At 36.7% G+C, this 24,212-nt stretch overlaps 1 protein-coding gene and 3 long non-coding RNA genes across 4 annotated transcripts; 1 reads left to right on the top strand and 3 right to left on the bottom strand.

The window, feature by feature from the left end:
- Positions 1-1,130: 1,130 nt before the first annotated feature.
- On the bottom strand, positions 1,131-1,628 carry LOC147538739 (uncharacterized). Its single transcript, XR_015226027.1, has 2 exons — positions 1,452-1,628; positions 1,131-1,345 (listed from the first exon to the last, which is right to left on the bottom strand). It is a non-coding gene; the product is annotated as an uncharacterized LOC147538739 (long non-coding RNA).
- A 17,161-nt stretch (positions 1,629-18,789) lies between these two features.
- On the bottom strand, positions 18,790-19,786 carry LOC147538738 (uncharacterized protein At1g76070-like). The gene has a single exon (XM_086642509.1). It carries the CDS (start codon positions 19,671-19,673, stop codon positions 18,924-18,926), a length of 750 nt encoding a protein of 249 aa, XP_086498635.1. The 5' UTR covers positions 19,674-19,786; the 3' UTR covers positions 18,790-18,923.
- A 247-nt stretch (positions 19,787-20,033) lies between these two features.
- On the top strand, positions 20,034-21,328 carry LOC147538737 (uncharacterized). Its single transcript, XR_015225733.1, has 2 exons — positions 20,034-20,197; positions 20,971-21,328. It is a non-coding gene; the product is annotated as an uncharacterized LOC147538737 (long non-coding RNA).
- Positions 21,273-22,367, bottom strand: LOC147538736 (uncharacterized). The gene is made up of 2 exons (XR_015225734.1): positions 22,214-22,367; positions 21,273-21,696 (listed from the first exon to the last, which is right to left on the bottom strand). It is a non-coding gene; the product is annotated as an uncharacterized LOC147538736 (long non-coding RNA).
- Positions 22,368-24,212: the final 1,845 nt, after the last annotated feature.

Below are 24,212 nucleotides of genomic sequence, written 5' to 3'. Positions count from 1 at the left end.
TTTGGCAAAAATCACTCTAATTGAATACTGGTGGTACCTCAGATAATGGTGGTGCTACTATTGTTGGGGTTTCTGAGGTTTTGAACTTAACATAAACACGTTTTAAGTTACCCATATCTAATCTCACCGAAGTTTGAATACTCATTCTGCCTTTTCTTTTCTTTTCCAATGGGTTCTATCTTTTTTTGAATTGTTTCTGTATTTTCTCAGTCCTCTGGTTAATACATTATCATTTTTTCCCCCAAAAAGAGCTCAATTTGAAGAAACAGATGATGGGTCTCTGGACTATATTTTGTGGAGATTGTGATGATTGTTCATATAATGGTGGAAATCATGTGGGTCTTTATTTGCAAATATTATTGATTCTACTTCATGTATAAACAATGCCATTATCATTTCTGTTGTTTTTTTTTTAGTTAATTCCTATATGGCCCCCTACTTTGTGACCAGCTTCCTTTATGGCCCCCTTTTTTTTGTAAATTCAAATATGACCCCCTATTTTCAGACAAATGTCATTACTACCCCTCTGATTAATGTATTTTCAAAATAAAATAAAAAACAAAACCTAAATTCCACCTCACTTCCTTCTCCACCACTCATCTCTCTCCACGTCACCTCTCTCTCCAACTCACCTCTCTCTCTCTCTCCAACTCATCTCTCTCTCTCTAACTCACCTCTCTCTCTCTCTCCAAGTCACTCCTTCTTCTCCGACCAAGGTCGCCGGCCGGAAATTTTTTCCGGCCGGCGACCTTAAAAAAAAAAAAAAAAAAATATTTTTTTTACTTCTTCTCTCTCTCTCTCTAGAAGATCGGATTACAACTCGAAACTTAGACTTATTAAAGTTGTTGGTTTTCTACAAACATGTTTCAAATGTAAAAACAACATGAAAATTTGACAAGTATCTCTTTTTAGCTGCAATAAGTTCAAATTTGAAACATCCATTTATACAGTAAAGTTTAGACTGTAACTCATCAATCATGAAAAACCCTAAACCAAAAACATGGGTTTCACTTTAATTCTTCCAATTCTGTGTTTCCTAAGTTCTAACTTAATAAGTAAAATCTGTTACTGTATTTCGGAATTAAATCAACCCAGAAGAGAAAAGGGGGTAATTTCCTGCAAATCTAATCTTCAACAAGCACAAAAATTTATTTCAATTCACAACTTAAACAGATACTAATTAGTGATTTACAAGTTCAATTAGAGAAAATATGATATTATACCCCTTGACCTCGAACGTATCCACCACTGATCTGTTTATCACAGTTGATAGCCTTGATGAAATTATCCCCTAATACACAACCAGCTTTCTCTATATTCTCTTTCAAGAACTTCACTGTCGGAGCTGTTACAAATAGATCGATTAAATATAAGATTGATGGAAGTGAAAGTCCACCATAAACCCTAAACTGAAATCGGCAGAAGAGAACGTAGTGAGAGAGAGGGAGTACTTCGAAGGCTTCTACGGATCATGTCTTGACATTCCTCGACTGTTCTACCTCCGTATGGAGAGGAACTTCCAGAAGCTGTACTTGCTGCTGGGGATTCCTCTTCCATCTTCTTCAATCCCGGGGGAATTCTCTCTCTCTCTCTCTCTAAAATTCTTTCTTTCTCTCTCTAAAATCGGAAATGTTGCAGACGGATATTATGGTCAAAGAAACTGACTAGTTCGGATATTTTTTTTTACTTCAAGAACAGATCTTCTCCGGCGAAGGGGTTTCCCCTTCGCGGGAGTTTCTAGAGAGAGAGAGAAGAAGTAAAAAAAAAAAATTTTTTTTTTTTTTTTAAGGTCGCCGCCGGCCGGCGACCTTGGTCGGAGAAGAAGGAGTGACTTGGAGAGAGAGAGAGAGGTGAGTTAGAGAGAGAGATGAGTTGGAGAGAGAGAGAGAGAGGTGAGTTGGAGAGAGAGGTGAGTTGGAGAGAGATGATGTGGAGAGATATGTGTGGGGGAGTAGGAAGTGAGGTGGAATTCAAAATTTTTTTTTTCTTTTATGTTGAAAAAATATTAATAAGAAGGGTAATCAGGACATTTACCTCAAAAAAGGGGGCCATATTTGAATTTACGAAAAAAAGGGGGCCATAAAGGAAGCTGGTCACAAAGTAGGGGGCCATATAGGAATTAACTCTTTTTTTTTTTAATATATTGTTGTCACTTGTGTTCTTGTTTACCTTTATTTCTAATCCTTCATCAAGAAAACTTCAAATTCCTACGCGTGTTCAAGGGTCTCCGACAATGGAGGTTTTCGCTACCATTTACAATGGTGGTATTGGGTTGGTGCATTTGAGTTTCGGCCTTTGAATTTTGGAAAATAATCTAATATTAGGACAGTCAATTATATCTTTGCATCAGTTGTTAGTCGTTTTATTTCATGGGTTCACTTGGTTGTTTCTTAGTTTAATTGTCAGCCTAAGGGGAAGAAATCTCCCAAGTGGGGTTTTGAAACTTTGGTCTAAAATTATATGCTTGTTTGCCGAAATTCTTTGTATCGTCTCTCTGGTAGTTGGAGTCGCGAAGAAAGAAGCTTTGGTAAAGACAGTTATAGATGTTTTATCTTTGCCAGGACCAATTTTATTGCTACTATGCATTAATAAACAAGTCAAATTGAAAGAAACTAGGCAAGCTGACAATTGTGATTCGTTTTATGTTCCTTTGAATGGTAAAACTAATGGAGGCAGTAATATTGAGATGGATAGCTGTAATGGTGAAACCTCCTTTTGCCAAACCTGGATTTCTGAGTAGAATGTCATTTTGGTGGTTGAATACATTAAAAGAAAGGTAAGGATATGACCCTTGACGAAGAAGATATACCCATGTTGCGGAAGGTAGATCGGGCAGCAACCTGTTACTCATTGTTCACAGAGCAACTACAGAAACAAAAAAATGACTAAACCATCTGATTCACCTTCAATTATGTGGCCTACTTCACTGCTACTGGAAAGAGATTCTGATTTCTGGTTTCTTTGCATTGGTCAAGGTTCTTACTCTTTGTGCCGATCCTTTGTTGCTTTGGGTTTTTGTTGAGTCCGTAGAAGGGAGACTTGCTTATAGAAACAAGGCGTCTGTATTGGCTGCATCACTTTTTTTCACAAAATGCTTGAAGTCACTGGCAGAGAGACAATGGTTCTTCCGTAGTAGGGTAATAGGCATAAGAGTCAGGTCACTGCTCACATCAGCTATTTATAAGAAGCAACTCACGCAGTCACGCTTACTAGTGCTGCTAAGGCGACGCATTCAGCTGGTGAAATATAAATTATGTCATCATTGATGCTTATCGAATAGGTGAAATAATGAATTTCTCATCTGTTAAAAAGAAACAACCATCTAAAACACAAAAATAAAATGAAAAGTTTATTAATTAGGTTGCGACAACGAAATACACTATGATTCCAACAAAACTGATGAAAAAAATATGAGAATATTAATTACTAAAATCAACAATTTGATTAGCTTTTAAATATAAAGCAGTCAAACAAACATTAGGAATGCTTTTCTTTTTCTGCAAAGGCCTTGTAGTTTATGAATAGAAGACTATTTTCATCGTATATCTATTTTCTTAGATATGCCTAAGGTGTCACATACCGACAATGTTGGGAAATAAGCATTCACATACATAAAAGAGATAAATACTATAAGTACAAAAATAGATATATGTCCTCACCGTTTTCTCTTACTCATACTATATTATAAAAAGTGAACTATTCAACCATTTTGATGTGTTTCATATCTAATGAATTTCATATGTCGAAATCAAGCAAATGGTGAATTTTATCATTCAAAATTGTTAACGAACACAAGGAAAACATCGACAAAAATCAATAAACAAGACATACATAAACAAGATGTATAACACCAAGATATTGAAAATTATTAACAAACATTTGGTAACCTTTACCATAGAGGATTATTGGAAAACACTTGTTGGACATTGTAAACACATAAGAATTAGGTAGTTATTGAGGATTATAAACAAACACATGTTGAACATTATAAAACACTATCAAGAAATGTAAAAGAATAAGATAAAACCTTAGCCAAGATTGAAATACCAACAAAACATAAAATATATTCAACATATAAAATTGGCAAACAAACAAAACATAAGATAAATCAATGTAACAATGAAGTTGAAATGGGAAAAAAAATCTCTAGCAAGATGAACAATACCTCAATCAATCAAAAATCCTAGACAAGTGAAATAAAACAACTCATAATATGAGAAAAAGTAATAATGGAGACGAGATCATGTAAAACCCTAGCCAAGATGAACTTACCTCAACAATTCTAAAAATCCTAATCGAGCAAAAAATTGAGCCAAAATTTTTGGTGAAGATTAGGAGTGAAACCCTAACAAAGTGCAATGATCCAATATGCTTCGAGATTGAGACTCAATTAGAGTGATTTTTGCCAAAATTTTGAAGAAGGAATGGTGGAATGGGATCTAGAGTTGGAGGAATGAAAATGGCGTTGTAGAGAGAGAAGCAACTCCCGATTCTGTCTTGGGTCAAAAGAAGTCTAGATTTTCTAGACTTCACTATATACAAAGGGTAATCTTGGGAGAAAATGGAAATAATAGGTCACTTGACAGATTTTTGAAAACTAAGGTCATTCTCACAAATTCAAGTTGGTCAACGGTCATTTCACCCAATTTCCCGTTAAAGAGTAAACAATAATTTAAAATCTGGAGGAAAATAAGGACAGATATATATATTTGGTTTTGTTATTATTTTTTTTCTTTTTGATATTTTACTCTAGTGACTTTTTTTTTATGGAGTTACTCTAGTGACTTGTTTCACCATTTTTAAATTGTAGTGTCTTTTTCGCTAATTTAGAATTTTTTTTGGATCAAACGATTTATGGACGTACAGAGGGCCCAAAGAAGGCAACATAAAAATCTTGTAAATTGAAATAGTTCAATAGTCTTCTTACATTTAGGATTGTTTTCATGTGTTTTGAAGACCTTGTCGATGAAAATTTTCCCGTCAATAAGGATGTTGTAGTCCGCAATGAAAGTTGATAAATGATTTTCTAACTGAAATTGGAAACAAGGTACAAACAACAGTAATGTCTCTTTCTATCTTTTAACCTCCATGACATGATGATCTGGTGATGGAAATATTAATTTGCATATTTTGGGACACAATAATGAAGTTTTGTAAGATATGAGTCTCAAATACGCACAAACCAAGACGGTGATAAAGGGGTGGGACTGTAGGTGGGACTGTAGGAGATCAGTGTGGCATTGATGTGTAGTGTAACAAGTAATTCCTTTTTCTACCACAATCAACTAATGTTGATATCATAGCTATCCTCAATGGCCTGTTGTGGGCAGAAGCGAAAAATTATAAAAACATCATCACAGAAAGTGGCAACATCAATATCATCAAAAATATAAAAATAGCAGTCACGGAGTAAAATGACAATCCAAAATTCATATACAAAGAATTCACGAAGTCAAAAACAGGATGGAAAAGGTGCAGTTCAATTACACGAACAGGAAATTCAACTCACCAGCAGACGAGTTATCGAAATGGGCGAGGAAAAAGAACAGATCGAAGACTTGGCATAATGTACCCTACTTTTTAGTTAACTTGTATTGTAATAACGTTTTAATTTCTTAATAAGAAGGATACCGTTCAACAAAAAAAAAAAAGGGTTAGTTCCGTTTTGGCCCCCGATTTGTGACCAACTGGCCGTTTTGGCCCCTAATTGTGTCCGGCAGTTCGTTTTGGCCCCAAAAAATTCCTAAATGGTCCCAAATTTTTTCAACCTCCCAATTCTACCCCCATGGCATTTCTGTAATTATTTTTTTTTCTTTTTCTTTGTCCACCTCATCTAACAATTGACACATCACTCTGTCCACCTCACCCTTCTTCTCCGGCGAAAGGTTACCGGCCGGAATAAAAAATTCCGGCCGGCCACCTTTACCAAAATAATTTTTTTTTCATTTCTCTCTCTTCTTCATCTCCTTCTTTCTCTCTCTTCTTCTTCTTCTCTCTCTTCTTCTTCTTCTCTCTCTTCTTCTTCTTCTCTCTCTTCTTCTTCTTCTCTCTCTTCTTCATCTCCTTCTTTCTCTCTCTTCTTCATCTCCTTATTTCTCTCTCTTCTTCATCTCCTCTCTCTCTCTAACCCTTCTCTCTCTCTAACCCCTCTCTCTCTCTAACCCCTCTCTCCGCCCCTTCGCCGGAGAATCAGACCTTGACGGTCTGGTGCGAAACCAGACCTTCAAGGTCTGGTGCGAAACCAGATTCGGTCTGGTTTCAAACCAGACCGAGATCTGGTTTCTACAACCAGATCCCGGTCTGGTTTGAAACCAGATCGGAATCTGGTTTCAACTAACCAGAACGGAATCTGGTTAGTTGAAACCAGATTCCGATCTGGTTTGAAACCAGACCGGGATCTGGTTTGAAACCAGACCGGGATCTGGTTTGAAACCAGACCGAATCTGGTTTGAAACCAGACCGAATCTGGTTTGAAACCAGACCGAATCTGGTTTCGCACCAGACCTTCAAGGTCTGGTTCTCCGGCGAAGGGGCTCCGCCCCTTCGCCGGAGTTATAGAGAGAGAGAGGTAAAGAAAGAAGAAGAGAGGTAAAGAAAGAAGAAGAGAGGTAAAGAAAGAAGAAGAGAGGTAAAGAAAGAAGAAGAGAGGTAAAGAAAGAAGAAGAGAGGTAAAGAAAGAAGAAGAGAGGTAAAGAAAGAAGAAGAAGAGAGAGAAAGAAGGAGATGAAGAAGAGAGAGAAAGAAGGATATGAAGAAGAGAGAGAAATGAAAAAAAAAATATTTTGGTAAAGGTGGCCGGCCGGAATTTTTTATTCCGGCCGGAAAGCTTTCGCCGGAGAAGAAGGGTGAGGTGGACAGAGTGATGTGTCAATTGTTAGATGAGGTGGACAGAGTGATGTGTCAATTGTTAGAAGAGGTGGACAAAGAAAAAGAAAAAAAAAATAATTACAGAAATGCCATGGGGGTAGAATTGGGAGGTTGAAAAAATTTGGGGCCATTTAGGAATTTTTTGGGGCCAAAACGAACTGCCGGACACAATTAGGGGCCAAAACGGCCAGTTGGTCACAAATCGGGGGCCAAAACGGAGTTAACCCAAAAAAAAACTAATGTTGAGGCATTATAACATCTGTTTATGCTTTATAGTATTTTGTTCTTATACACAATTGTATGACATTTTTATAATTTTCGCCAATTTATAAATTTTCACGCTGACTGAAGTATTTCTATTGCCCTATAAAAAATGGGGTTATTTTTCAAATGGCCTCCTAGTTTATGACTAGCTTCCCGCGTAACCCCATAGTTTATCCGCAATACACAGATGACTCTCTTTTTGCCGTTACCCTCACATGACCGTTAAAGTCATATTTTGTCAGAGCATGCCTTTTCAAAACATCTTCTCAACGCACAATTAATGATTCATTCTTTTAATACTTAAACCAAATGTCGAGAGAGAAAGTAAACTATTTACCTATTTTTAGATAACTGTTATAAGGGATGTGGCTGCCCATAAAATCATTGGTGATGCAAGGGGACTTGGGTGACTTTAATATACCTTTTTCTTATCCAACTTATATCTATAGCCACCCACCATTTCTACAATACCACCTTGATGTGGTGTCACCTTATGGTAGCTCCATATGAGAGGTGTCACCTTATGGTAGCTCCATATGACAAGTGTTTGTGGTTAAGTGACACCACATCATGCAAGTGACAACACATGAGGTTATGTGTCACCATTCTACAACTCCATATGCAAAGTGTCATCTTGGTGGTGACAACACACCATGCAAGTGACAACACATAGGGTATGTGTCAACTTCCTATTACTTCTCCCACCCTATAAATAGATGCACTTGGTGTATTGTTTATATAAGTTGGTAAGAGATGAGAAAGTGTATGGAAAAGATTTGGAAAGAATTCTTCTAAATATAGTTTGGTTCAAGATCATCTCTTTGTTTTAGTATATCTTAATATTTCTATCTTTTTCTCTTCCTTTATTTCCATTAAGTTGCATGCAAATATATACACACATTGAAGAAAATAGACCGACAAATTTACAACACGTTATCAGCACGAGTCTCTAGCCAGCTGAAAGAAGCCGTTACTCTGAATCTAAAATACAAAAATCTCCTGAACACTATTCTTGAAGGGAATAATGCAGATGAAATGTTACGGGCTCATGCTTTAAGCTTTTTGAGACGTCACATACATGATGACCTGAAGTCAGAGTATTTGTATGTGGAAGATCCCTTGGCTTTATGGAATATCTTAAAAGATAGATATGATCACCTGAAGATGGTCATCCTTCCAAAAGCTCGAAATGATTTTATAAATCTTCGACTACAAGATTTTTCTTCCATTTCTGCTTATAATTCCAGCCTTTGTAAAATTGTTTCCAGACTAAAAGTGGGAGGAGATATTATCACTGATGAACAAATGATAGATAAAACATTGAGTACGTTCCATGCCTCGGATATTGTCCTGCAGTCACAATACCGAGAACGACGTTTCTCTAAATTCTCCCAATTACTGACCTGTCTTTTGGTCAATGAACAGAACAACCAGTTGTTGTTGCATAACCATGAATCTCGACCCACTGGGTCCGTACCTGTGCCTGAAGCACATGCAATATTGTCAAAAGATCATGGAGGGAAACAAAATTACAAAGGGAAGCGTGGTTCCGGAAGAAACCACCTTCGTAGATCCCGCACGAACAAATGGGAGAGAAACAGGCAAACCCCTTACCACCGGAAGTGGGAAAAGGGAGAAAATTCAAAGAATTATGCAGCGAGAAAGCCTGATAAAGTAAAGGGTAAATATAATACCCCTCCCAAAGCTCGTGAAGAAGCTTGTTACCGTTGTGGTATGGAAGGTCATTAGTCCCGTACCTGTCGTACGGCGAGACATTTGGTGGACCTATACCATGCATCTCTGAAATCTAAAGCTGCACCAGAGATGAACCACATGGAACTCGATCCACCATTGTGTGTTGGAGATTATCTCCCTGAAGGAGAAAATCAAACTGATGATATGTTTAATATTTAGTGTATTAACTTTTCTATCTATTATAATGCTATATTATAATAACTTTTGTCTGTTAGATATTAGATAGTATATTATATGTATTTGTAATAGTTTTGTTTATGTTATAAATAGTTGTGGTTTGAATCTTATATTATATTATGAAAGGTATGGATTCCAGAAGAAACATATCTAAAGGTGATGAAGATAGATGTCTAGCAGACAGTGGGACCACAAATTCGATACTTCGAAATACAAAATATTTGTCGACCTTAAAATTATGTGAGGCAAATGCGATTACTATCGCTGGCTCATCAAACATTATAGAGGGCTCCGGAAGAGCTACTATAATATTGCCCCGTGGTACGAAAATAAATATTGAGGATGCTTTGTACTCGACTAGATCCCTGAAGAATCTATTGAGTTTCAAAGACATTCGTCTGAATGGGTATCACGTCAAGACTGGGTTTGAGAATGATAAAGAATATTTATATATCACCTCGAGTATATCATGCCAGAAGCGTGTTCTGGAAAGACTTGAAGCTCTTTCTTCTGGGTTATATCTTACAGAGATTAAAACAGTTGAATCACATGTCGTTGTCAATTCGAAGTTGCACGATCCAAATACTTATAAAATTTGGCATGATCGACTAGGACACCCAGAATCTACCATAATGAGTAGAATAATACAAAACTCTCAGGGACACCCTCTTCAGAACCAGAAGTTTCTGATATATAGAGATTTTACTTGCACTGGTTGCTCATTGGGGAAGTTTATTACTCGCCCATCCCTGACGAAAGTACATATCGAATCTCCCAAATTTTTGGAAAGGATTCATGGTGATATATGTGGCCCTATACACCCGCAGTGTGGACCATTTAAATATTTTATGGTATTAATCGATGCATCAACTAGATGGTCTCATGTAAATCTGCTCTCGACGCGGAATCAGGCGTTTGCAAAGTTATTAGCTCAAATAATTCGTTTACGAGCTCACTTTCCTGATTATCCGATTAAGTCAATTCGTCTAGATGGAGCAGGAGAATTTACATCGAGTACTTTTGATTCTTATTGTCTCTCAGTTGGAATTAATGTTGAACATCCTGTAGCTCATGTTCATACTCAGAATGGTCTAGCTGAATCATTCATTAAGCATATCCAACTGATTGCGAGACCAATGTTGATGAGGACTAAATTACCGGTTACTGCATGGGGACCTGCAGTTCTTCATGCTGCAACCTTGATAAGGTTACGTCCTACTTCGAATAATCAATTCTCACCTTTGCAATATGTTCAAGGCCAGCAGCCAAACATATTTCATTTGCGTATTTTTGGATGTGCTGTATATGTTCCTATTACAACCCCACTACGCACAAAGTTTGGGCCTCAGCGCCGACTGGGAATATATATTGGTTTTAATACACCATCTATTATTCGATATCTCGAACCCCTGACGGGTGAGACTTTCACTGCACGCTTCGTCGATTGTCACTTTGATGAGACAGTTTTCCCGCCATTAGGGGAAGTAAATTTGCCTGAAGCAAATGTTACCAAAAAGGAACTTTCTTGGGTTACACCAAATTTGTCTCATTTTGATCCTCGTACTAATCAATCTGAAGTTGAAGTACAAAGGATAGTACATCTGCAAGAGATTGCTAATAAAATGCCTGACGCATTTAATGACGCAGCGAGAGTGACAAAATCACATATACCTGCTGCAAATGTTCCAGCAAGGATAGATGTCCCCGAAGGACACGATAAAAATATTGCAGCAAATGAATCGTCCAAAGCACGTCTGAAACGTGGACGACCTATCGGTTTTAAAGATATAGTTCCCCGGAAGAGGAAAAACCAACCACAAGCAAGTAATGTTCCAGAAGAAACGACAAATACACCCCTAGAAGTGGGTAAAGCCCCAGAAGAGGCAGAAGCTCTTGAAGAGCATGAGTTATCTCCAAATGAAGAGATATCTATAAATTATGCTTGTAATGGAAAGTGTTGAATCGAGATAACATAATCATCGATGATATATTTGCGCTTTCGGTAGCCACTGATATTATCACTGAAAATCATGATTATGAACCACATTCTATTGAGGAATGTCGGAAAAGGACTGATTGGGTAAAATGGAAAGAAGCAATCCAGACAGAGTTGAATTCACTATCAAAACGTAACGTTTTTGGACCTGTAGTCCTGACACCCAATGATGTAAACCCTGTAGGTTTCAAATGGGTATTCGTTAGAAAACGGAATGAGAATAATGAAGTCATTCGCTATAAAGCAATAATTGTGGCACAAGGTTTCATGCAGAAACCAGGGATCGATTATGAAGAAACATATTCTCCAGTTATGGATGGAATAACCTTTCGATATTTGATCAGTTTAGCAGTTCTAGAAGAACTCGAGATGAATTTAATGGACGTGGTCACTGCGTATCTATATGGAAAATTAGATACTGACATTTATATGAAAGTCCCTGATGGATTTAAGTTGCCTGGAGGCAACCCACATACCATGTATTCACTAAAGCTTAATCGAGCTTTATACGGATTGAAACAAGCTGGACGAATGTGGTACAATCGTCTTAGTGAATATCTGATCAAAGAAGGTTATGTTAATGATCTCGTTTGCCCATGTTTATTTATCAAGAAAGGAGATGTTGGATTCGCGATTCTTGCGGTATATGTTGATGATATCAACCTTATAGGAACTCCAGAAGAGCTCTCTAAAGCAGCAGAATATTTGAAGAAAGAATTCGAGATGAAAGATCTCGGGAAAACAAAATTCTGTCTTGGCTTACAAATTGAAAGAAGCACAAGTAGCATACTTGTTCATCAAACATTATACACAGAAAAAGTCCTGAAGCGCTTTAACATGGAGAATTCTTATCCGCTTAGTACTTCCATGGTTGTTAGGTCTCTCGATGCTCTGAAAGATCCATTTCGACCTAAAGAAGAAGACGAAATAGTCCTTGGTCCAGAAGTACCATATCTGAGTGCTATTGGTGCATTATCGTACTTAGCTCAATGCACTAGACCGAACATTGCTTTTGCAATAAATCTATTGACCAGATATAGCTCTGCACTAACTAAGAGGCATTGGGTTGGAGTAAAGCAAATTCTAAGATATCTGAGAAGAACAACTGATATGGGATTGTTTTATTCAAAGAACTTATCCGTGATTCTCAAGTAAAAGGATACACAGATGCCGGTTATATTTCTGATCCGCACAAAGGGATTTCTCAGACAGGTTATGTATTCACAAGTGGAGGTACAGCTTGCTCATGGCGATCTAGTAAACAAAGTATGCCCGCTACCTCATCAAACCATGCAGAAATTATAGCCCTTCATGAAGCAACAAGAGAATGTGTATGGCTTAGATCCATTATTGAACACATTAGAAGCTCAAGTGGTCTTGATTCAATCACAAAATCTCCCACAGTCATTCACGAAGATAATTCGGCTTGCATCGCTCAAATCAGAGAAGGATACATCAAAGGCGATAGGACTAAGCACATATCCCCTAAATTGTTTTACTCACATCATCTCCAGAAGAATAATGAGATTGATATCCAGAAGATACAATCGTGTGAGAATTATGCTGACTTGTTCACCAAGTCTCTGCCTACTACGACAATCAGAAAACTGGTTGATGGCATCGGAATGCGACGCTTGAATAGCCTGATGATGTAAGACTACATCGTTCCAAGATATGATATTCATCCGGGGGAGTCTATTATCATGTGCAGGTTCATGTATCGTTATCTACGCTCTGTACTCTTTTTCCTTCGTCCAGTTTTTGTCTCAATGGGTTTTTCTGGCAAGGTTTTAACGAGGCAGTATTTAGCGTATCCAGCGTCACTCGAAATCTATTATTTGTACTCTTTTCCTTCATCATATTTTGTCCCACTGGGTTTTTCTGAGAAGGTTTTTAATGAGACAATTATTCCAAGTGATGGTCATCCAAGGGGGAGTGTTATAAGGGATGTGGCTGCCCATAAAATCATTGGTGATGCAAGGGGACTTGGGTGCCTTTAATATACCTTTTTCTTATCCAACTTATATCTATAGCCACCCACCATTTCTACAATACCACCTTGATGTGGTGTCACCTTATGGTAGCTCCATATGAGAGGTGTCACCTTATGGTAGCTCCATATGACAAGTGTTTGTGGTTAAGTGACACCACATCATGCAAGTGACAACACATGAGGTTATGTGTCACCATTCTACAACTCCATATGCAAAGTGTCATCTTGGTGGTGACAACACACCATGCAAGTGACAACACATAGGGTATGTGTCAACTTCCTATTACTTCTCCCACCCTATAAATAGATGCACTTGGTGTATTGTTTATATAAGTTGGTAAGAGATGAGAAAGTGTATGGAAAAGATTTGGAAATAATTCTTCTAAATATAGTTTGGTTCAAGATCATCTCTTTGTTTTCGTATATCTTAATATTTCTATCTTTTTCTCTTCCTTTATTTCTATTAAGTTGCATGCAAATATATACACACATTGAAGAAAATAGACCGACAAATTTACAACAATAACCATCTTCTCTCTAATTTTTTGATGATTTTCCATTAAATCTCCAAACCATCTTTTTCTTCATCACCAAATAAAACCTTAATACAATCATCATGGATGGAGAACGAGATGAACTTTTATACTAAAACTATCTTCTTCTTCATCACCACAATTAATTATTCGTCCTTCTAATACTAAAAACCACAATCAATCATCCATCCATTAATATCTTCTTAATTTCTTGATTTCTTTTCTCCAAATCTCTCTCTATTTTTCTCTCTAAAACGGAAAAAAAAAAAATCATATTTTGATATTTTTGCTATTTTGGTACAGAAATAAGGGAGATTTGTTGTTTAGACCCCCTCTCATATAATTGACTTGCTGTTTGGACTCCCTTTTTTCAGAGTTGCACTTTGGACTCCCTTTTGATGGAATCACTCGGGAATATTCCGTCTCTATAGTTATACTTTAAACAGTGCCCAATCTACCCTTATATAATCAGTATTGCACTTTGGACCCCTAATTTATTTAACCCATCTTCTTCTTTAGTCAACTCATCTTCATTCACTTCAAAGCTTTTGATACCAAATTTAATTAAAAAAGAGATGGTTTCACTTTAAAACTTATTCATTTGAAAATCAAGTTTCATTCCTAGATTTACTCCAACCCTCATGAAACCAAATTTGATTAGAAAAAGTCAGTTTGGCTCCAAAGCTTATTCACTTCAAAATTAGCATCCATTCACTTTTAAACTTGTAAAATCAAAATACAGACTTTGAGTTAGGAATAATAGAGAGAGAGAGAGATAGAGAGAGAGAGAGAATTAGGGTTATCTATCTAGTTTGGGTAAATAATTCATGGATTCAGCCGGTTCAGTTGAGATTGAGAAACAAATCAAGGGTAACAGTGATGAAGGGTATATGTGAGGTTTGGATCAAAAGTTTGATCAACTAATAGAAGAAGAAGCTGGAGAGCAAAGATGAAGGGTATATGTGAGGTTTCTTTTAATTTTCGATCTAAAAACTTAAGCTGATTAATGTTGTTGATTCACTTGCCTGATTCATATTTGTTCTATCCAATTAGTTCAAATTTTCATTGCAATCAAGGTTCTTGATCCAAAATTAGGCAGTGATTGTTCAAAAAAAAAGGCGACCAGAGAGAAGTACAATTCATGAGGAAGATAACTCAACCAACAATAATTATACTTTCTCTCTCTTGAAATTCTTTCGAATTGGAGAAACTAACCAAAGATGATGGTGGTTCTGGTGGTGTTGACGGGAATAGATTTTTCGATTGGCCGTTGCAAGTGGCGGAGGAACGACCGTCACCTCTTCCTCATCGCCATCAACCATGGATTGATTATCCCAATAATCAAATGATTTACAATCTATTAGATAGTTTTACTTGTTGTAATGGATTAAGGAGAAGTATTAGTGCCTATCCAGATCTAAGAGAACTATCTTCATGGATTTTGGTAGTTGATGAAAGGCGGCGATTCTTTGTTGATGACGCTATCAGAAACTCCTTCACAACTATTTCTCTCTTTTAACACCTTGAAGAAGAAGAAGGGTAAAATAGTAATTACATTTTTAGAACAAGCGTAAAATAGTAATTACATTTTTGTAACTGTTAGATATAACTCTTTTTTCAAAAAAGGAGTCTAAAATGCAACTCTGGAAAAAGGGAGTCCAAACATCAAGTCAATTATAGGAAAGGGGGTCCAAACAACAAATCTCCCTAGAAATAATACACTGTAAATTTTTGATGAACATTAAAAGACTCATCTCATACGTATAAGAGAAACGAAAAGTTAACCAACAAACTAAATGGATTGAGACACATATCACACAAATATTTGAAAGGTTTCTACAAAGAAATCCGTGTACATTAATTCAAAGAGGAAAATGTTGATGACGAATCGCTTAATTTTATTTGTTGTTGATGATGAATTTCTGATTACGGACATTTGGGGTTCATTGCTGATGATGAATTTCTAGGATTTAATCCTCAATGTTGATGATGAACATCTGGGTTCATCTTTGTTAATAGTTTTATAGATCTATACCAAAGTAGAAAAACATTTATCAAAATGTATTTTTTTATAATGTTAGAGAGAGAAAGTGAGAGATTTGGAGAAAAGATATCATGAAATTAACAAGATCTTGAATGGACTTCTAGAGAGAGAAAATCTTGAGAAAGAGATGATGGGAGAGAGAGAAAGAGAGCTGACTATGTGGTAATAAATAAAGGGCATTTCTAGAAAATTTTAAAAGCAGTTAACAACAGTCATGGGCGGTAACGACAAAAAAGAGGCCATCTGAGCATTTTCGATAAACTAAGAGACTACGCGGGAAGCTAGTCATAAACTAGGGGCCATTTGGGAAATAACCATAAAAATTTCTTAGGAGACTGAAAGTCAAACTTGGTGAAGTAACTAAGGGTCCGTTTGATACATGAGAAAATAATTTATGGGAAAACCATTTTCTTTTTGATGGGTAAGAAATCCAAGATTTTCATACGTGAATTAATTTGGAAGGCCAGCGCTTTGGGGAAAGCTAAATAGTTTTCGGGGTGTGAAGACTTGGTCAAAAATTGGTCAATTTTGTTTGACAATTTTATTTAGGGGGAAAGCAAAATACTTCTCCACCTCAGCTCTCTCTCTCTCTCCCCACCTCACCTCACTCTCTCTCCACCTCACCTCTTTATCTTCTCCGATTAGGTCGCCGGCCGGAAAATTTTCCGGCCGGCGACCATGAAAAAAAAAAAAAAACATTTTCACTCTCTCTCTCTAGAAACTCCGGCGAAGGGGTTTCCCTTCGCCCCCTTCGCCGGAACTGGTCTGTTGAAGAACAGACCGGAACTGGTCTGTTGAAGAACATACCGATCTGGTCTGTTGAAGAACAGACCGGAACTCCGACAAAGGGAAACCCCTTCGCCGGAGTTTCTAGAGAGAGAGAGAGAGAGTGAATTTTTTTTTATTTTCTTCATGGTCGCCGGCCGGAAAATTTTTCGGCCGGCGACCTAATCGGAGAAGACACAGAGGTGAGGTGGAGAGAGAGTGAGGTGAGGTGGAGTGTTTTTATTTTATTTCCCCTTAAAATTCATTTCCTCGGAAAATTTCTAAAATTCTACATATTCCCTTTAAAATTTCACACCCCGGAAACTATTTAGCTTTCCCCAAAGCGCTGGCCATTTGGAAGTGTTTGAGAGGGTTATAGGAATGTAGGAAAACTAAAGGAGTGTCTTGAAAATTTTATGTATTGTCAGGATCTTAAGCGGTGCCTTTAGAATTTTGTATTGCCTTCTTTCCTCCAAATCGTGTTATTCCCTAAATTAATTTAGAGAGAGACATAGAGATTAGGTTGCTCCAATTAGGGTTGAATTAGGGAGATCCGAGAGAGATCCAAAGGTTATTTACTTGTTTGGTTTTGTATTCTTCTTTTTCCCAAATCATTATTTTCCCCAAATCAATTTACTTTAGGTTTTCTATTCTTCGTCGATTTATTGTTAGGTTTTGAAGAAAACAATACAAGAAGATGAGTACCAAACACAATTGTGGTTGCCATTCTACATCACAACATCAGATTAATTGTGTTGATTGAAGAACTAAATTTGTTGTTGTTGCTGTAGTTGTACTTGTTTCATCCGTGAGGCAAAACTCGTGGAAGCACCAAACTTGAACTCGATTGAAGAAAAAAAATCGAAAGTAATTGATGTAGTTGTAGTTGTGTTGAGATTAGGTTGTTGTTATGCTTCAACTTGAATTCGATTGAAGAACAAAACTTGAGCACGATTGGAGAACAAAACTTGAGCACGATTGGAGAACAAAACTTGAACACGGTTGAAGAACAAAATTTGAACACGATTGAAGAACAAAAATTGAAATTAGTTGTTGTAGTTGTACTTGTGTGGATGGGAATAACTTTTTGTTGTTGCTCCAACTTCAAAACCCTAATTAGAAACTGCCATTAATTTCTTCTAGTTCAGGAAACCTTAACTACATTGAGGTGATACGGTTGGGAAATAAGAGGGAAGTGGGAGATAGGTCCAACACCGTGAGGAGAGAGAGCGCAAATTTATTAGTGAGAGTGAGAAAATGATTTTCACATAGGGAGAGTGGGAAAAATATTCAGGACTCTTTTCACACTTTTTTTCTCATAAAAAATGGGTTTTCTCATCCATTCGGTCCAATCAAACAGCGGAAAGTTATGAAAATCAACTTTCTTACGAAAATCGACTTTTATGAAAATCAACTTTCTTACCCACTTTTCACATGCATCAAACGGACCCTAAAGAAACTAATTCAAAACTGCATCCAACACACAATGATGAATGGCGGGCTCTTCTGCAGGATCAAGCCCAGGAGGAAGATAGAATCAATGATTTAATGAGTACCTAAAAGACCCCATCAATCCATTATTTTTGTACCACAAAATTAGTGCATTTCTCATGAAAACAAGGGTATTGGGAACATCCAAAATTTCCCAAATTTCAAATTGGCGTGTCTTGCTTATTCTTATTTTAATGCTTGTGATGATATTTCCACTACTTTTTGTCCCCTTTCCTCTGTCTGCATAAGAAAACAAAACATGTATCTTTTGGATCCTCTATGTTGATTCTACAGTTCTACTACAGTTTTCTTTAGTTTCGACTTTCCCACAGTTTCTGAATCAAAATTATAACACGTACTTATTTCTTGGATCGATGTACAACTCTTTTAGACAAATCTTTATAACTTGAGGCAAAAACTTATAAAAGTTTTCGTCTTCGTTGTCCTATATGATCACCAAAGCAAAGTGTTTCTTATGCATTTTCCCGTGATGTCCTAAATTTTGGGAACATTTTATGTGGCTATAGGATTTTGATATATACATTACCCTATACCAAGGCATAGGCAGTGCAAGCCTCCTATAAAAACCTAACAAGAAGAAATTTTTGTAGCCTACCAAGTTTGATTTAGTTGTTGATATTTTATATTAAACCTACCTACAACAATTTTTTTAGTTTTGGTTATTTTTCAATCAATCTTGATTATCTTAACATAATATATACATATACACATCACACATGGTGCAATTGGGTAACAATATTTACCAAGTTAACTATTGGGTACTTGTGAACAAATCCAACCTTGAGATTACCCTTTGAAGAAGACAATTTCAACTTGAGTTAGTTGATTGACAAAATTTTCAAAAACAAACAACAAAAAATATTTTGTATCTATAAACACCCAATTACTCTAATTAATCATGTAATAGACAACTCAAGCATTTGAACTACAAAATTTTTAGTTCCTTCACAATAATCAACTCTAATGGAAATATATAATTGAAAATTTGAAAAAGGAACATGAAATTTGTAACTTCATTTACTTTGGTTTGGTAGTGACATTGATTTGAAGAGGTTTAGGTGGAGCCATGGTTCTTCTCTTCCATAGATTGACATCTTTTCTTGGCTCCAAAGCTATTCCTCCTCTTTCTCTTCCACCCATTGTCAATGGTGCTGAGTGAGCAATAATCACCTCATGATCTTCATCTTCTTCATCTTTCAATCTATGATCATGGGTATTACTAGTCCAATCGAAACTTGCTAACACGTCTCGACCGCTAGTAAATCTCTTCATTTGATCTAATCTTGGTGCTATATTATCATGAGGTTCAGATATATTTATCTGATCCTTCTTAGAATTCCATCCATGAAGTTTTCTATCTTTTTCTGCCACACCCACATCTGAAAATGAAGGTTTTAGTACTTTTTTCAGCTTGGGTAGTTTTGGATTCTTCTTTTTATCTGAAACTTCTTTCTGGGTTGGTAGATTTGGACACTTTGATTTGCAGACTTTTTTCTTATGCTTAATTTGACCCATACAAGAGATTTTTGGTGAAGTGGGTTCTTGTGAAGTATCAAAACTTCCATTTTTCGATTTGGATCTTCGAGCTTCGGCTGGAATTATCGATATAATCGGACCGGAGAATCCTTTGTTAATGTTGGATTTGAGTTTGTGAATTTCTCTACCTGGACTAAATGGAGGATTTTGAAAAGTAACACTAGCTGTTTTTGGTAGAAATGAGGAAAACTTTCTTGTGCCTTTTTTTGTTGGTGCTGGTACTTTCTCCATTTCTAATTTGGTGATCAATCTTCTTCTTCTTCTAGTGAATTATAAAAGCATATTGCAGTAGTTCAATCTCTGTGAATTTTGAGGTAATGGTCGACTTTGTCAATTTGTGTTAATTTTGGTGTCTTGTACTCTTGTATAAAAAAATACAAAAATGATGCTATGCCCTGTGCCAATCCCGGCTGAAACCCGGCGTGCTGACTTGGCGAGCCAACTGGGCATAAGCATCATACGTGGATCAGTAGTTTGGGAGGGATTTGAGATATTTCATAAATTGTCCCTACAAAATAGTTTAATTACAAAGAGGGGCTCCCATCAAAAAGAGATAAAACATCCGCTCTAAAACTTGCCTTCTATTCTTCAGCTCGCCTTTAGGAAACTTTAGGGTTTCTTTCTTTTGTTCTTCTTCATCTAAGGGTTTCCACCACATAATCTATCAACTCGATTTATTGAAGCAGTTATCTTTCTTCGACTTATTCCTCATTTTAACGCTTTAATCCAAGGGTTTTCTTCATCATCCAGCGTAGGTAAGATCTCTCTCTCTATATATATATTTGTTACCTCATTTCCAGATTTTGTCTCTCTCTCTCTTTTGTTCGAAAATTTTGCCATAACTCCTACTGTCTACTGTCATACTTCAGTGATTTACTTATTTTATATTAGTGATTATGTTAGGCTACTGATTTGTTGTATTTTCTCATGTTTGTTAGGTTAGATTACTGATTTTTGTTAGGTTCCAAATAATTTTGGTCAGATTTTGCCCTACATTGGTTCGATTGGTTTGATATAAGTTCTAATTGGTTCATTAGGCTAAATTTTTGCCCTAATTATTGTAAAAAAGTTGTGGAATAAGCGAATTAGGTTAAATTGGGTTGAAATAAATTCCAATAGGTTCATTTGGCTAATTTTTTTTTCTAATTTTGGTGAAATTGGTATGAAATATGGTCTAATTGGTCTGAAATAGGCCTAATTAATCTGAAAAAAATGGTCTAATTAGTACAATGGTTCAAATTACATCATTAATTGGTTCGATCTGAGTCTCAGATGTTGACAAGTCGTAATCATATGTGTCAAACTCAAGCGAGTCACGAGCACTTGAGGTGAGGGTGGAGGTCGAATATCCCCTCCAACCTCTCTGCTCCCCCAATGGTTAGTTATTCTCAAATTCTGACAGTTAGAATATATAGCTGTCGACTCATACATAATCTCTTAGAAAGCTTGAACAAGACCACAAACTATTATGAAAGACATATGCTTCGCATTTGTATAATATGTTTCCGCTTGTTTTCTATTGTCTCAGGAAATTCTTGGACCTGTTCTTGAAGGGATTCAGTGAATACTTCATGAGTCGTTTCCTTAGGTTCTAATTGAAGTATGCAAGGCCGCGGTGGAGAAGGCAGCCATCCAAGCAGGTGCCTTTGGGCGCACTATAGGTGGAGCTGGTCCTACTACAGTTGTGTTACTAATGATAGCGAGGAGGGCGATGCAGAATAATGTGATACAAAATGTTTGAATAATTGAAATCAAATGTAATGAAGAGGCTGATTTAATGTCTTGTTTTGTTTACTGAATCAATGAAAAGTTGTTCGGTTTTAAAGAAGCTTTTTAGTTGACAAGCAAGATTCTTCATATAAATACATTTAGACTAGTTCATTCAATCATTCTGTACATGTCCATCTAAACAAGCAAGAAAGAAGAGAACTTGAGTAGCTCAAGAAAGTATAGAAACTACATAAATTGGTACAATAACTGAAATACATCTGTTAATAAAATATGCACAAACTGAAAGTAGTTAAAGGTCATCCATCTTTCAAAAGAGAAAAGAATGTAAAGTTAGAACGATCCGAGATAGGAATAAATGTCATGGGCTTCTGTTTTAATCATCCAATATTGCAGCGTCATGGTTTTTCATCGACAACCGACAGGAACCCAGGGAAGCAACTCGCAAAAGTTGTGCATAACCTTGTATACTTCGATCATCAAAGAGAAGAGAATGAGAAGAACTCTTCTTCCATGCAATATTTTCCTGAGACAAAAGAATACAAGCAGAAAAACATAATACAAATGCAAAGCAAACTTCAAAAAGACAAAAAAAACACATGACTTGTTCTCTTTCTTCTACAAAAGACATGAGAACACATCACCTGTTTAACTAATTTGAACCTTTTCAGCCCTAAACTGAACCAATTAATTAACTTGAAGCAATCTGAACCATGGAATTAAAATGAGCCCATTTCACGTTAACTAGACCATATTTCACACCAATTTCATCAAAATTAGGGCAAAAATTAACCATTCGAGCCTATTTCAGACCAATTTGAGCCAAATTTGAACCAAGGGCAACATTTAGGGAGAGATTGCCACATCAAAATCTAAGTCAAATTCGAACATATTTCAGACCAAGACATACGTAATCACAACAATCTAATGACCTAAAAAAAATATAAAATCATCACATTAGAAAATAGAAAAAATTCAACAAGTTTAAATTGGTAGAGAGAGATAGAGAACTTGGATCAACTTAAATTAGAGAGAAAGAGAACCTCGTTTTGCCTTTTTAGATGAAGAAGAACCACAACCCAAGAAGCGAAATTCGAGTTACATAAATCGAGTTGATAGATTATGTGGTGGAAACCCTTAGATGAAGAAGAACAAAAGAAAGAAACCCTAAAGTTTCCTAGAGGCGAGCTGAAGAATAGAAGGCAAGTTTTAGAGCGGATGTTTTATCTCTTTTTGATGGGAGCCCCTCTTTGTAATTAAACCTTTTTGTAGGGACAATTTATGAAATATCTCAAACCCCTCCCAAACTGCTAATCCACGTATGATGCTATGCCCGGTTGGCTCGCCAAATCAGCAGGCCGGGTTTCAGCCGGGATTGGCACCGGGCATAGCATCATTTTTGAAAAAAATATAGGAAACAGAGATAGAGAGTGGGTCAAAAGGGTGACTGAGCAGAACAAGTACGGCTAGTGCCAGAATTTAATATTGGGAAGGGATTGGTTGCTTTAACTACAGAATTCAGACAGAGAAAATTTTAGAGGATACGTGCACGCATGCATAGGAAACTGTGGCTGGGGTACTAGGTCCTTAACCATTAACATGTATTACACAAACCCAAATAGGGGCTGGGGTCTACTGGAACGTCCGAGGGTGTGGCAATTTTCTCAGTCGGAAACATCTGTGGACGTTACTTAAAGAGCACAATCCAGATCTGCTCTTTCTCTCTGAGACTAAATGCATGAACATGAACATTGATAGATTGCTCAATCTCCATAAAATTTATAAAAAGGTTACGGTTGAGCCGATTAACAAAGGTAGTGGACTGGCTCTTTTTTGGAAACCGGATATTGACATTACTGTGCTCCATGCCACTCAGAACATGATACATGTATCTTTGAATCTTGAGGAACAAAATGAGAAGTTACTGCTAACTGGATTTTATGGCTGCCCCTATAACAAAGACAAGATCAAACCTTGGGAAGCCCTTCAGAATGTTTCTCCAGCCCAACAAACCCCTTGGCTAGTTATAGGAGATCTTAACACCATCATGTATCGCATCTTCAGTCCCAGCCTGTCTAAGGTTGAAAAAATCACTTTTTCATCTAAAATTTTCATTCTCAGCTCAGCCTAAAAAATTTAGCTCCAACCCAAGCTCTCTTGAGGCCGAAAATTTGAAAACGAAATTACCCAATTTACTTAAAAAGTTCAATTAAAAAATATTGATTACAACTAATTATTGATTAAAAGTTTAAAACTACTTAAAAACGACTAAACAACAATAGAAAAATCAAAAATAGCTAGAAGGGGCTTCTTGGTTCTCGTGGTTGACCGTTGAACCAAGCTTCTCGCGCTGCTATAAGCATTCGTGCACCATGTTCGTCGAGAGACCTAACATCAATCTTCATTAAGTCGATCCCATATTTTCGGTTCTTGTGTTCTCTATCTGCTAGTAGAAACTCTTGTTGAACCCGTAGGACCTCTTGTTGAACCCGTACAGCTTCCGACAAAGTTGTTGCTCTCTGTGGGGATTCTTCTTCTCTTTTTTCCCAATGTCCCTCATTCAGAGTTTTTAAAGCAGTAGAATGTGTGGATGGTTCTCCAACTCTTGCATTTGCTTTTGCTGGTTTACGACCAATTGGTCTTTCCTCCGATGGATTGGTATTAGAATCTCTTTTGCCAAATGTTGACTCTCCTAGCATGTCTGCCATCCACTTGTTGTGTGTCAAATAACAATTACCAAGTAAAATATCTTCATCCGGCTTACACGGTTCCCATTTAGTTATCTTTGTTGAAGTCGTTCCTTTGTGCACAGAAAAATCCTCAAATACTTCATAATCATCAACCCCTAATTGAGCCGACAGGTAAGTAGAATTAGGGGACAACATTTCCAGATAACTTTGGTTGTCGAATTTGTTGGTATCTAGTGGATCCATAGGAAGATCAAATAAAAAGTATAGAAAATATTTGAAGGAGATTAAGGAGAGAGAGAAATTGAAAGAGTAAAGAGATAGAAATTGAGAAAGATAGACAAGTGAGAGATGA

Source organism: Eschscholzia californica, unplaced genomic scaffold (assembly GCF_041429995.1).
Source record: "Eschscholzia californica isolate CP2 unplaced genomic scaffold, dmEscCali1.0.p SCAF_5, whole genome shotgun sequence".
NCBI classification, from domain to species: Eukaryota; Viridiplantae; Streptophyta; class Magnoliopsida; order Ranunculales; family Papaveraceae; genus Eschscholzia; species Eschscholzia californica.
The sequence above is the reverse complement of the archived record's forward strand: the minus strand, read 5'-3'. Positions and strand labels throughout refer to the sequence as shown.